This window comes from Pholcus phalangioides, unplaced genomic scaffold (genome assembly GCF_987345545.1).
Source record: "Pholcus phalangioides strain wild (caught in Gottingen) unplaced genomic scaffold, Ppha-v1.0 ptg000018l_1, whole genome shotgun sequence".
NCBI lineage: Eukaryota > Metazoa > Arthropoda > Arachnida > Araneae > Pholcidae > Pholcus > Pholcus phalangioides.
In genome coordinates, this window is record NW_028301611.1 from 18,887,093 (window position 1) to 18,901,967 (window position 14,875).

At 38.0% G+C, this 14,875-nt stretch overlaps 1 protein-coding gene across 1 annotated transcript in view; it reads left to right on the forward strand.

The window, feature by feature from the left end:
* The window catches only part of LOC149071798 (uncharacterized), a 51,988-nt gene extending 38,188 nt beyond the window's left edge, over positions 1 to 13,800 (forward strand). Inside the window, 9 exon segments of the mRNA XM_089248015.1 lie at positions 805 to 1,059; positions 2,069 to 2,285; positions 2,567 to 2,732; positions 6,237 to 6,712; positions 8,204 to 8,377; positions 8,484 to 8,783; positions 9,771 to 9,809; positions 11,239 to 11,448; positions 13,586 to 13,800. Of these exon segments, the coding sequence (XP_089104141.1) occupies positions 805 to 1,059; positions 2,069 to 2,285; positions 2,567 to 2,732; positions 6,237 to 6,712; positions 8,204 to 8,377; positions 8,484 to 8,783; positions 9,771 to 9,809; positions 11,239 to 11,426 (1,815 nt within the window). The 3' untranslated portion in view covers positions 11,427 to 11,448; positions 13,586 to 13,800.
* Positions 13,801 to 14,875: the final 1,075 nt, after the last annotated feature.

The window sequence follows — 14,875 nt, forward strand, 5'->3', positions numbered from 1 at the left end:
GAAGATGGAGGGCAAATTTATCAAACACCTGGCCATTTATTAGTGTATATAGGTTCAAGGAGACATCCTCAATTATACAACAACTGAAAGGGACCACATGCATCTATTACGAAATGTGCGGGGGAGGTTCCGCCATCCACATATGAAACTCATTGCAAACATAAACAGCCATTTCGAAATTACGATACTGAAGTGGCGAGGAGACTGGCACGCGAAGTCACCAGTCATTCGGTAGCGTGGGTGTTTTCTAGTCGCCAATACTTTTTTTTTTTTTTTTTTTTTTTTTTTCGCATTGATACCATATGGCATTCACTGGTGCAATATTGCGCTTTGAAGTGCATTCGTATATTGTTATTGTACATACTGATCTGATTTTTCCTTTCTTTTGTATTACGCTGTATTGCAAATTTTGAGTTTCTTGAACCGTATATGTTTGTTGTTGTTACTTACGTTTGTAAGCCTCGTGGCATACTCTGTGGAACACGGGGAGTTGTTTCTGAAGGACCCAAATAAAAAAAAAAAAAAAAAAAAAATACTCCTACATTCTTGTCTGAGTTGCGCCATAGAAATACACTTGTTGGGTGGCCCAGTCTTTTGGTACCTAGACCAGTTTCCTTCAACCTCCGAAATACCGGGACAGCAGTAAATTCTCGCGGCTACTGCACCTGTCCGTGGAGCAGCGGTTGAAGAACACCGATCAAGGCAACATTATTATCCCTTGTGAGGAAAGCCTAAGAGCTTTTAATTACATGGAAACGATAAAAATATCCATGCATAAACTGCGTTTTCGATCTTTTCTCACAGTCAAACAAGATCAGGACCATCATCAAAGCCAGGGGTTTACAGCATCCTCACCTGACTGGTAAGACGTTCGCTGCGTTCAGGGTCGACAACGTCCACCACCTGATGTCCTTCCTGACGACGCTCATACCGAGTCCGGACTGGATCGTCGGAGTCAGCGCCCTGGAACTGTGTCTCGTAAACTGTTCCTGGGTCACTGAGAAGATTATGAATCTCTACCTGTGGGATGCCGGTGTAGCTGGTGGAGTGAAGTATGAGGTGCGTAATACTTTCCTAGGCTTCTTATCAGGAAAACTGGACGCTTGTGGCATGAGGAACTCCAATGCAATTGGTTACTCATTGCCAAATCTTCCCAGTACAGTAAGACCTGCCACTTTGAACACCTCTGTACCCTGAACACCTCCCTAACTTGGACAGGATTAAATGGAACCGATATCCGATGGAACCATAGATATCCGATTTAGACAGATTTTACTGTATGTTGATTAATACAATCTATGCATGAACTCACAGAGGTGATTGGCGAGTTTTCATACAAAAACTCACAAACATCCGTGGGATTTTGCAGATTAAATTTATTTTGATCCAGACATAATCTTAGAAATTAATTTAGCCATGCGTCACATGAACGAGTCCAGGTTCAATGATACACAGGCTTTATATTGCTTGGTATAGTTTGTTTTTTTTTTTTGTTACTTTTTGGTTACAGTTTTTTTTGACGCAACTTGATTAAGCCTATCACGTAAGGGGTTTTAATAGCAAATAAAAAAATTTGGTGCTCCCTATTTGCATTATCGGCGATTATTATAAAAAACTTGTTTCCTTGTTGCGCATGTTATAAAAAGGAGAAGAATGAGGAAAGGAAGAAATAGAAGGGGAAAAAGTACGGTAGATAAGATCTAGAGTTAATCTATCTTATCTGGAGAGAAAAATAGAGCACTTTTTCGCCCTCACCCTTCCCTATGTGTTCTCTTCTCCCCTCTTTAATGTATGTGTATTAAGAAGATGTATTATGTGTATGAGAAAAAAATCCCCACACAGTAGTATGGGAAGAAAATAACTTCCGTTCATAGGGTTACAATGAATGAAAAAAAGAGGTTAAAATTCAGGGAAGGGCTGGGAATATATTTCTTCCACTTGCGTTTGGAAAAGATATTTCGCTCATGATCGTTAAGGGCTCTTTACTTGGTCTCAGGTATCAAACCAGTTTATTTTTTTCAGCGCTACGTCATAAAATCCTCTCTTGTATCAAACGTATTTTTATTAGGGAGATACAGTGCCATCGATGCCACAAGAGAAAATTCACAGAATCACATCCTCCAATCCCAACACGGAAGCGTCACCATTCTACGATCCTTCGGGAAACCAAATGAAACCCGTGGCTCGACTCATAGTGACTAGGCAGAGAGTTTATGAGAAAGAATGCAAGGACTACCAGGTACAAACGACACCTTTCTACCCGACGTACGGTGACAGCGCAAAGCGTAAGCATGTTTCTTTACTTCTTTCCGATTTATACAGTCATTTTGTTATATGAAGGCTTTCTTATAATTCCAAAAAATGTATACTTTCATTGTACTCAATTGTTATTGGATGATTTTTTTGAGTTGACAACTAAGATTGAGTTTTGAATTGAAGAATATTTTCATTTTTCTATTACCGTAGAGGAAAATTTGTCCCGTTTTTATCAGTCCTTCTTACATGAATGGAAATGATAGAATTCGAAACGTTAACTATTTATATATTTTTTTGGTTTCCTTCCTAGCGGAATGTCGAGTATCTGAGTGGTCGGAATGGACGCCCTGCAGCGTTTCCTGTGGTCGAGGAATTCAGATTCGGTCCAGGCACTACTATAATCGCATGGAGGCAGAAATGCTGTCGTGTGAGAAACCGCTGGTCGAACAGAAGCAGTGTGAAGCCCTCTGCATTGGGTGAGCTATCAAAAACTTCAATAAATGTTTTCGTTATTATGTTTTGTCATAACTTTAAACTTTCGGAAATTCATGATAACTGATAAGTATGCTAACATACTAGAACCAGTCACACCGATAGTGAGGCTTTGAAAAGTTTTCATAAGAGAATTCTGATCATCCATTACCAACTCCAGCTGGCATGAAAGTGTCAACGATGACTGACACACACACACATAAAAGAACTTTTATCAAAATTTTATAGTGTAATTCTGGTTTCAGGGTTAAATATCTTACGTAATTATCCATAACCAGCTACTATGTTGACTATAAAAGCGTTGCGAACATAGTAACTGGTATTGTGGTGCATGAAATTTACACCGCGGGCACTATGGAAATAAAAAAAAACACATAGTACAATGTAATATATTGTTCATTTCGATGCAGTACACCGGTTTTGAACGAAGAATAATTTTTCTTCAAGAATTATAAAAGATAGTTTTTATTTTATTCGATAGATGACACCATTTCCGATCTCAACGGTTTTTCTTCTCGTGTACGATAATAGAGCTTTTTTTCGTTTATCACTGGAACAATTGCTACCCTCTGCACGGAAATAAGAAAAAATGTGCATCGCGAAATATTCCATTGCTTAGGGGGTCATTCAAGTTATTACGTCAGTATCGACGAGAGGGAGGGGGTTTGCTGACAATTGATGACGGGGGGAGGGGGTTTGGATGATGCTTATGTCATCAACCACCCTTTATGAAGATATAATATATTCTTAATGGCATCTTATTCGGTGCGCCAAAAACGGAAAAAAAAATTCGGTAGTTATTGGGCACCTGAACTAACATTCTCCCTATTGATAAGTCCCCTAAAGAGCCACTTTAGTGATCTCTAAATGTTTCACGGATCCTTTCCGTGCTCAGGAAATGTGTACGGGCCGCTTAAGTGCTTGGAACTGTGCCACGCAACACTCAAGTGATCCGTAATTATGTCGCGGATCATATAAGTAATCTGAGATTGTTCCGCGGGTAACTCGAGTGATTTAGAACCGCACTGGGGGCCGCTTAAATGCTCTGAAACTGTGCCAAAAACGGAAAAACCATTCGATAGTTATTGGGCACCTGAACTAGCATTCTCCCTATTGATAAGTCCCTTACAGAGTCGCTTTAGTCATCTCTAAATGTTTCGCGCATCCTTCAAGTGCTCAGGAAATGCGTCCAGGCCGCTTAAGTGCTCTGGAACTGTGCCACGCATCACTCAAGTGATCCGTAATTATGCCACGGATCGCTTACGTAATTTTGGAAGGTTCCGCAAGTAACTTCAGTGATGTAGAACCACACTGGGTGGTTCTTAAGTGCACACTTAAGTGCTCTAAACTGTGTCATATGTCACTTGAGGGATCTCTAAATGAACCACGGATCGTTTAAGTGTTCTGGAACTGTGTTGCAGGTTACATAAGTAATCTTTGAATGTGCCACGGGCCTACTTCAGTGATCTTAAAAATGTGCCACGGGCCACTTAAATGCTCTGGAATTATGCCACGGGTCATTTAAGTGGTTTATAAATGTTCCGCTTATTTCATTTTTACAAAATTAGGTTTGAAGGCAAGCCACATCAGATAAACTTCAGGGTAACATTTGGTCCGCGGGTCACGGGTCTTTTCATATATATCTTAAAGGATGGGTCGCAATGCAATACGATATAATACAAGAAATACGATAAACACGTTGGGGTAAATCGGGAAGCTATCCATGCTTAGAATAAGACAACCATAAGTATTCTTTATGGACATTGTATAATTTTTATCACGTGTGTATATTGCTTTTAATTTTTATTAATTGCATTTATGAAATATATGACGTCCATATTTTTTTGGGCATCTTTTCTCAGCCACCTCGTTGGGCATTTTGCCTGTTGTGGCGTTGTATTTGTATTTGTATTACTGAATTTCTTAAAGAGAAATTTTGAGTTCTTACCCTCCAAATAGCATTGGAATTAACTCAAATGATAACGAAATTTTATTTTTAAAGAAAATTTTCCGTCTGGGGGGAGAGGCGCAAGAGCCCCCTACGCCCCCCTCCCGCGTACGTTTTTGATCGCACCAATATGCGTTAGGAGGTAGGTCGCAGTGCTGGCGAAGTTTTGCTGACAGGGGGGGGGGTGAAAAATGGCTAAACATTTGCTGACGTAACACTTGAACGGTCCTTTATTAGTTTCAACGCACTTTTCTTAGATTTAGTTAACCGAAAAGTTTTTTTTTGTTTTTGAAATTTTGCTGCATACACATAAAAACATAGTAACTGGTATTGTGGTACATAAAATGTACTTTGGTGTGGAGCATAAAAATTAACAATGCATATGTTGTATCATACCGTATGTAGTTGATTTTTTATGCTGCATACCGGTTTTAAATGAAGGACGAATTTCACTGCAGGAATTAAAACAGTTTCTCTTCTTATTCGATAGATAGCAGTAGGTCCCTACTCAATGCATTTTCTTTCTTGCATAATAACAAAGCGTATTATTGTGCAACGCTATAGCATTTTGTTGTTACACTGGAATAATTGTCGCAATATATAATATATAACATTTACATCACAAATTATTGCATTGCAAGTTAGTTCCAAGTATATTTTCATATTCAGTTGACTAAAAAGAAATTTTGAAGCAAGTAAAAAAAACATATTATCAGTTATTTTTAAGCATAAAATTTGCATAGTTATTAGAATAAACTAATAATATGTAATATAACATATATACTAAATGTTGTTCATTTTGCTACTGCACGCCAGTTTAAATGAACAATCAATTTGAAGTCAAAAAATATAAGAAATAGTTTTGTTTTCATTCGATAGGTGGCAGCAGGGGACTGCTCAACGCTTTTCATTCCTTGATCATTTTGTTGATACAATCAAACCAGTGCCGTTATCTACAAGAAATGGAGAATATGTACATCGCAAAATGTTGTATTACCCGTTAGTTTCAAATACATATATATTATTTTTGCAATGTATCATAAAGTAATTGCTGAAATTCTGCAGCAAACATGAAAACGTAGTTACCGATATTGTCGCGCATAGAATTTACATCGGTGTTGAGCATAAAAACAAACAATATATTGTTTAATACCACATATATTGTTCATTTTGATGCTGTAAACCGGTTTTAAATGATCAAAAAATTTTGCACGATACCTATAACAGATAGTTTATTATTAATTCGATATGTTCAGGCTTAACGCTGTTTATCGCATGTATAATAGCGGTTTTATGGCAGAGCATGGAACAGAGAGAATAGGTTCCGGGAACGAGATTTGTACCTGTATGCATATAAATAGCATATCATTGCGTTTCAATTGTCCTCATATTCCCCTTAATTTGTATTTGTTTCATTTAGCCTTGGAAAACGCATGTGCGAATTGCTTTTCCTTTTTTCTTTCATGGAAGCATTTCCAGTAAATGCACCTTGTCGTTCCTTTTTATATTGATCGAATATTTTTTATTCTTAATTCCCCAGGAATATTAGTTGTTCAACTTCAGAATGGAGCGACTGGTCCTACTGCAGCGTCACCTGCGGTAAAGGCGTCAAGACCAAGACCAGGCGATACCTGGACATGAGAGCCCGAACGGCTTGCGCTCTGAAACTCATGGAGAAAGAGTCTTGTATAGCTCCAAGGCCTTTCTGCGAACTTGAAATCAACGTAAGCATGTTCGTTCTTGTGCGATGCAATTGCTAAATATTCTGAATACATCTACGTGGTTAATTTAACTTGAAATTCGTGCGGTTTCTCTTGCAGTTGGATCCGTTGTGTTCGGTAACGCAGTGGACGGAGTGGTCACCGTGTTCGTCGAGGTGCGGCAAGGGAGTCAAGATGCGGACCAGGGCGTTCATGAATACAGCGGCGTACAAGACATGCAGCGTTATACTCGCACAGAACACCACTTGTGAGGTCGAAAGTCCTGAATGTTCGAAAAATATAGAAGAGGCAAAAAGTAACTTAGTGGAAACAAATTTTTTCCAATTCCATCTGCATAATTATGTACAGAAATGTGATATTCCATCATAACCGATAAATACCATCAATTTTTCAGATATTGATCGAATTTTCATCACCTATTTTCTATATTCATCTATACATAAGATGTTTAGTTTTTTACTCTTACACGTTTGGAGAATTTTGTTTTGCAGCTGTAAAGAACCATCTATATAGTATCTTCTGTATAGAACAAACTATGTGGAAAAGAGGGAGGGTGTACTAATTCGCAATATTTGCAGTTCATCTTTTGCCGTTTTCTACCGCTGTGACCGGTCCATTTTCAAAAAACAATTTATTATCTATATAAAATCGCATTCCTTTATTTGACCTCTCATAAAGTAATCCGTTTTCCGTCTCTAGTTGGCCTAGAATACATGTCTCTATGCTCTTTTTGGCTGTCTGTCATCTTTGTATAATATTTTGCTTGCAATAAGTCAGGGCTGGTTGCAAAATTTTGTTGAATATTTTCCTTTTCATTTGCTCTTCAGAATCATTCTACTGTACCCGGCTAAAATTGTTCCATGCAATATTTTGCCTCTCTCAATTATTCTGCGCATTTCATTTCTCATTCGTTGTCCAAGTTATTTCTTATCTGAAGTAAGCATGACCTCGCCCCAGTGCGTGTATCTTTTCTTAAAGTACATCTGGATTATTGCTGATAGTAAGAATGTCATCGGTAAAAACGTAAATAATTAAGTAGCTTTGATTTCTAGATTCCATTCCTCTGTCCCAGTCCAGTTTTCTGAATACTTTTTCCAACACTTGGGTGGAATAGTATCACCCTGTCTGGATCCTTTCCCAAATTTAATCTTTTCTTTTCCTCTATTAAAACGAATGGATGCAGTTGCTATGAGATACCTTCTCAATAATATCAATGTAAATCTTCTCTACCTCATTTTATAGAAGCAGGAGTTCTTAGCAATGTTCTTGAGAAGCTTTCAGGGAGTTACGGGGCCTTGGATGAGAAAACAAATGACTCATTATCTTTGCATTGTACTCTTATACTAAATATCACCCAGACCTTCATTTTATTGGGAAAAGAAATCGCAGGCTTTTATTTTATTGGTATAAGAAGTCCGTAGAACTGTAGGGCAAAAACCCTAGTTGTCGAGATTTACCAACAGTGAATGCGAAGGCAGAGGCAAAAGCTTTCTCAAAGTCAATATGAAGGTCAAACACATTAATAATTCATATTCTTTGTGTCTCTTCTATGAGCTCTCTCATTGTATGTTGTACACTGTACCGAATCTACATAGGCAACCTGATTGTCCGTTTGGATGATCGATGATCTGCATCCAATAAAGATTCTGTACCAAATACTTTACACATACCGTGCGACACATACTCGTCACCATGTATATAAAAATGACAATTAATTAAATTTTTTTTATGCTTTGTATAAAACCGATTTATAAGTCATTTACAATTTCTTTTTCGATCCCTATAGAGATATGCTTACTACCAATGGACACGGGTCCTTGCCGTGGATATTCTCCCAGATGGTACTACGACGCTAAAATCAACGGTTGCTTGCAGTTCATCTATGGAGGCTGCAAGGGAAACAGGAACATGTTTCAGACATACAAGGAGTGTCAAAAGAACTGTGAAATGCTTCTCAGAGGCAAGTTTAGTGGAGAAAATGTTGATTTTTCAGTATCTTTCGTCAGTACTTATTTCGAGAAACATTTTGAATTGCTGAATCGTAATTGATTTCTCTGTTTCTGAAGGCGACAGGAACCCGATCCCTAATCCCTTGATGCGATCACCGCCGAAGCCGATCCCGATCCAGCACAGCATGGCGCCTTCTTCTTCTTCGCCAGCTCTTGGAGGATCGGCTCTTTCACCGATGCAACGTAATCTGGACTGCATCGTATCTGAATGGTCCGAATGGTCTTTATGTTCTCAGACCTGCGGTAAGGGCAGGAAGGAGCGGAGGAGGACAATCGTCAGGCCGCCAGAGAATGCCGGAAGATCTTGCCCGACTAAAATGATCCAGAAGAGGAAATGCAAAAACAATCCGCCCTGCCGTGAGCGCAGACAATATTTTGCACTACATTTTTCCCCTTAATATTTCCTGTTTTCTTTTTCTTTTTTTTTTTAATTCACCTATATACAGTGTCTATATCCACACCATCATATGAATCTTTAAATATAACCCTGATGTTTTCCAGGATTTTAAAATAATACATATTATTAGACACAGTCATTTTGATTATATAAAAAACATAATTTCTGCCATTGGTTGGAACAAAATAAGAAAATGTAGTTATTTTCGATTTAGAAACTATTTCCCATTTCCAAAACGCAAATATGAAAAGAAACGCCAGTGTCTTACGTTAATGATGGATAAATGCTAGAAAATCTAAGTAAAAACTACTTTGTTAATCACCATTGCCTCTTAAATCAAAACAAAATGTGATTTGCAGAATGAGTAAAAGGTAGAATTCACCAAATAAGACGTGTCTATTCGCAAATGTCGCCAAACAGCACATCTCAATTTGGCTAACCTTTTTTCCCGTTCGGTCGTAAATATCTTTGTCTGATTCTCCGAATTGTTACAAATAGTAAAAAGGGAGCGAGTACCCTGCAGGAACTAATCCTATTTGGAAACCCAATTTATATCACGTTAAAAGGAAAGAAACTCCTGAATTTTAACTTCAGTTTCAAAAGAGGATAAATTTTCGGTGATTAAAAATGAAACGATGAATTTATAATTTTGATAACTGTGTCATATCAATAATGTGTTAATTTATGATTACTATAACATTGGATTATTGATGTCTGATCTCATTTCATTGCTTATTTTCAAATACGATTTTGTCATTGTAACTAAATTAAAAACAAAAGACTATACCTGATGTAGCATAAGTCGGTGCTTTCCTTGTAAGATAGTAACACATACTTGGGACCCATGATCCTCGACCTACACACGGACAGAAGAGTTTGTTTGAAAATCTACTAATCAAATTTAATCATAAGACAATTGATTTGTTTATTCTATTTCTTACTGATAGCTGATGGAATAGAAGATGACGAAAGCCCGGATATATCTGGTAATTAGGCTGAAATTATTATTTATAATGAGGGTTTTCTAATAGCTGGTTAAAACGTATCAATTAACAATTGAACAGTTTTGACAACATTGAAAGACAAGGAACAACCCCCTTACTGACTTATTCATAATCTGGGCAGCCAAGCAAAAATCACCTGTCAATAACATGATAAGTTTACCGAGCTTTAGCTCAGGGATATATCGTCTCCCTCATGCCAGAAGCATGAATATGCAAATTTGCAAAATGTGGGAAATGTTTGAATGTTTGCTCTACCCATGTTACTCTACGAGTGTCATTTCCCTAAAATGTTTTGCAGCATGCATTTGAATAAGGGTTAACATTCGCGTTTCTGACAAAACAAATCATCCAACCAACTGATAAAAAAAAAAATGAAAATTTTCACATTTGTTCTAGCATGAGTGTGATGATATATACTACGATTACTACTTAACCGTACACACATCGGTTCAACGGGTCAACGGTTTGTCGGTAATTTGCGGCAGAGGAATTGCTTAAGCGTTCACCGTGAATATCTCGGTACTGACAAGAAAGTTCAAGCATTTGCAATTCTAACCTCAAAATATGAATGGAAGGTGGCAGCACCAGCATATCAAGAAACAAACATAATTCCTTCTTGATTATTGCGTTAGGACTACACATATACATGCACACTATACTTACCTGTAAGTACTCATTATAAATATATACGGAATTTATACTCGTTATAAATTTCGTATAGGAATGTGTACGAGGTTCATGAAGGGTTTTGTAGAAGTAGTACAGAAGCCCCCCCCCCCGGCATGCTAACACCAGTACTATAGTTGCTCAGAAGAAAAAAAAGTATGCGCAAGGTCTTCATAGGGTACATTGATTTCAAAAATGGTGTCTGATTTATTCTGTTATCGAAGCTCAGGAAAATATGATTAACTGACTCCAATAGGTGTTGACACAGAAGGGTTTTCTTTTAGGTTGACAATTGTAGGCTTCAATTTTTTAACCTTTAACCGGCATTGACGAGATATCGCGCCTCCTTAAAAGCTTCCTATTTTAGCATCAACAAGCGCTGACATTTTGTTAAATTAATTTCTCAGCTGAAAATTTTTTCGTAAACCCCCTTTTCAGTATTTTCCGTATTTCCCCGTATATCAGTTTTGCTCCTGCGGAAAATCGGAAGAGCAAGCCTACTGCATGAAAAAGATGTGACATTTCTTAGTGGGGCGGGGGGTTAAGTGATTTGCTTCGCAACCTTGCGACTGAAAGTGTTAACAGGTATGTTTAGAAAGTGAAAAGTTCAATACAAGAATCTTCTGCTGCTTCTGACAAAAGGTTTCATAATAATATTATTATGTTGAACTCCTATCTAATATTATTAGATAGAAGTTTCTATATGAGTGTTCTCTATATGCTATATCCTCTTCTATTTTCGAAGGTGAAGACGAATGCATCCTCAACAACTGGTCTGAATGGACGCCGTGTTCTAAGACATGTGGCAAAACGGGAACCAAACAGAGGACCAAAACCGTGAAGCAGTTGCCTGAAGATCCCAAAACGGCGCTTTCGTGCACTCCCAAAACGGAGAGGAAATACTGCGTTTTCCCAGCATGCCCCGTGTATTAAGAACACCTACGTTTTTTAAAACGTAAGTGAGGACACCTGCCAAAAACGACTGTGGAATCATCAGTCGAAATTATAATGTTTTTCATCACTCACTAAAATAGATTATTTGCAGCTTACCTTTGTGATGGTTTTCATTGACGTTTTTAGTCTCTGTCTAACACTGGGTCGAGCACAATGAGCCCCCCTGGGCTTACTTTGCTAAAAGTACCCCCCCCCCCAAATTCACATGCTTACTCTCGAAAATCATGTTACCGAATTTCGTTATCAAGAGCGAGGCTCTTATGCATTTGAGGCTCCCAAAAATTATATGTTAAGACTGCCATGACGCTTCTACATTTTTGCAATGTTACTGCACAATATTAAGCTTCATAGCATAAAATATACAGGGTGGACATAAAATACCTTTGCCGATATACGATCCCCTACTTGCCGCAAAACATTAACGAATACAAATGAAATGTGAGATGTTTGTGTTAAAATGTATGCGCGCTCGAGGATGAAGAGAAAACAAATGCCAAGCTGTCAACGGTGACACTCATAGCAAAATTTTAAGGAATTCAAATGGCAACACTCACTTTTGTATCTTGCTTAGTGTATGCGCAGTGAAAAATCATGAACGTCCTCGGAATTGCATCTGTAGCATCATAAACGCCGACATAGGGCACAGACATAGAAACTTGTGGAAACAATCAATGAAGATCATATTGCTACTGCAGGTAGTGTCCCTCCGAGGGATTAGCACACCAATCATTTGGTGAGGTTTTCTTCATCTTTCTTTGTCTGCGGCTTGTGCTGGTGTTTATGATGCTACAGGTACCGGCCCACAACGTCATTCACTGTTTTTTCATAGCTGCGATTACTCAGCAATGCATGAAAACAGGTGTGCCATTTGAATTTTTCGACACTTTATTGCTACGACCGTAACCGTGAGAGATATGGGTTCGTATTTCTCCTCATTCTTGAGCGCATACTTTGAAACATAAGTATCTTGTATTTTATTCGCATTCGTTGAATTTTTTTGGCCGTTAGAGGGCTTGTATATCGGCAAAGTTATTTTACGACCACCCTGTTTACTGCACCTATCACAGTGCTCTGAATTTGAACAGCAAATAATTTATTTTATTCCTTTGAATGTAAGCAGCTGTGAGAAACGAACCTTTTTTTTCCACTCATCAACATGTGTATGTGGTTCTTTGTTCATTTCTTTCAAATTGAGCACAATTCCGATCTATCGCCATGAGCACTTTACTACCGATTGAGTTGTGAAGGAAGTGTGAGTACGTGTATCTACCAGTCCGAGTGCGTATATAGTTTTGTGTGTGGATTTTTAGTGGTGCCATCCATATTACGAATTATGAGTGAAGTGTGATGCTTTGAATGTATGTACTGTTGTAGGCCCGTTGCTCTCTGTGGCAAGACTTTTTAACACGGAGATCGGCTAAATTCTGAATTTTTGTCAACTCTGAAATTATTTGTCTCAGAAATTTTCAATTTTCATGTACTGGAACTATATGTTCAAACTCATTTTTCATTTCTAACTGAATCCCGAATTTTAATTTGTTTTCAGACAATTTTCCTTTTTCTCGGTCCTGATTTTTTCTTAGTTTGGGAGAGTTATTTCCTTCATAAATTGAATTTTTATTTCAATTCTAAATTATAATCAACACAAAATTTTCATTAACTTTTGTGTTAATTTACGTTTAATTATATCTATATATTTTTTGTATGGATATGTATTTCGGCACTTCTGTAAAATCTGCTATAATGGATGAATTTTTGGACGTCGATTCCCCTTTTCCCCCACGAATTATATAAAATCCGAGTCTAAGGGGCTGCGAAATTGTTAAGACGCACTTTTAATTTCACACGGGGCCCCTGTAGTGATGAGGGCGGCCCTGATCAAAAGACGGGTTACAGGTTGCTTTGTGTTCCAGCACGTATTCCAAGAATTACAGACAAATTTGATCCAAGGGCAAAGGGGTCAATGAAAAACCATTCCAAAACAGTTCATACTAAACTCGAAACTCATGTAATTTTTCCGTATAGAAGCGTATAATATTCCGAAATGCAGTATGATATTATCATGAAATTGACATTGAATATTAAATTATGAATAAATGACAGAATAGTGATCTCTACGCATTTTGTTTTCATTTCAGGACCAGACTTTACAGCGTCCATAGTGCCACAGAACGTACCATATCTGTCAGAAATGAAATTATCTTGGAAGAAAAGGCATTAAACAATCACAACAATATCTAAAAGGAACAATCTAATCTAAAACAACGTTTTCAGTAACCGAATGATAGCAAAGTACAACAATAAAGGATGTATATAAATAAAGACTAGTGATATAATAAAATATAAGAGGGTGGTTGTTTTGTATGACTTCAATTTTGTTAGTCCAGCTCAGTATGGTATTTTCGGAAACGATCCAAAGCTACGTATACGCTCTTTTCTATTACCTACTTCCAAACCTTCCTAACCTATGGGTCGTAAATCAAACTTGGGTCGCAGGGTCTCCCGAGGTGCATCGTACAGCCAGATGTTCTTGAGCTACTAAACCGCACATGCATTTCATCCATATTCCTCTGCGGGACTTCCAACGAATTGGTACATAGAAACGGAATTACCTTTTGGGTTAGATAAGATTATTCATTAGATAAGTTAGATTCATCAGATTAATGAATTTGCACATGTGTTGGAATGTGCGTATACGTAATGTAAACCTACCGTGAAGTTTGTTTCCGTGTAATGCTTGTTGTGTGTAGTGCTGCCATCTTCCATCGATTTTTCTAACTATGAAGTGTGATGATTTAATAATTGCATAGTTTTAGTCTTTGATTTTTAAGCTATGGGTAACGACCCAAATTTTATTCGCAGGGACTTCCGAGATAGGTCGCTTAAATCAGCACCTCCTAGAGATAGAAAGCCTCCGCAGTCTGCTTGTGACGTTAGTAAGTAGTCCATTTTCCCTCAGAATATTCGGGGGGAAAAATTCCCTGCTCGTGCCAGTATCATCGTTGTGAGGAAAAGTAATGATCGGGCTCAGAATTGGCGATTTCTATGCCCCACATCCAATCACAATGCGGTATTTGTGAGTCAATCAGGAAGATTCTACGCCAAAATAAAAAGAAACGAAACAGGATGCTGTGTTTCAAAATGTGGCAAGCTTGCTAGGTAGTCTGAATGACGTTTATCGCAAACAGTGCAGAGGCCTTCTATCTCTAGGAGGTGCTGCTTAAATCCACTAAAAGCCAGGGGCTCTTAAGCCATGGGTCCAGCCCCTATCTGATTCACTGGAGCTTCCGAGATGGGTCGTATAAATCGACTTACGGGCAGAGATTCCCGAGCTATGGATCACGACCCAAATATGATTCGAAATGGATTCCTAGTTGAGTCACATTAACCTATTTACAGTCCCGTTATTGTGTCAGTGACTTCACGAA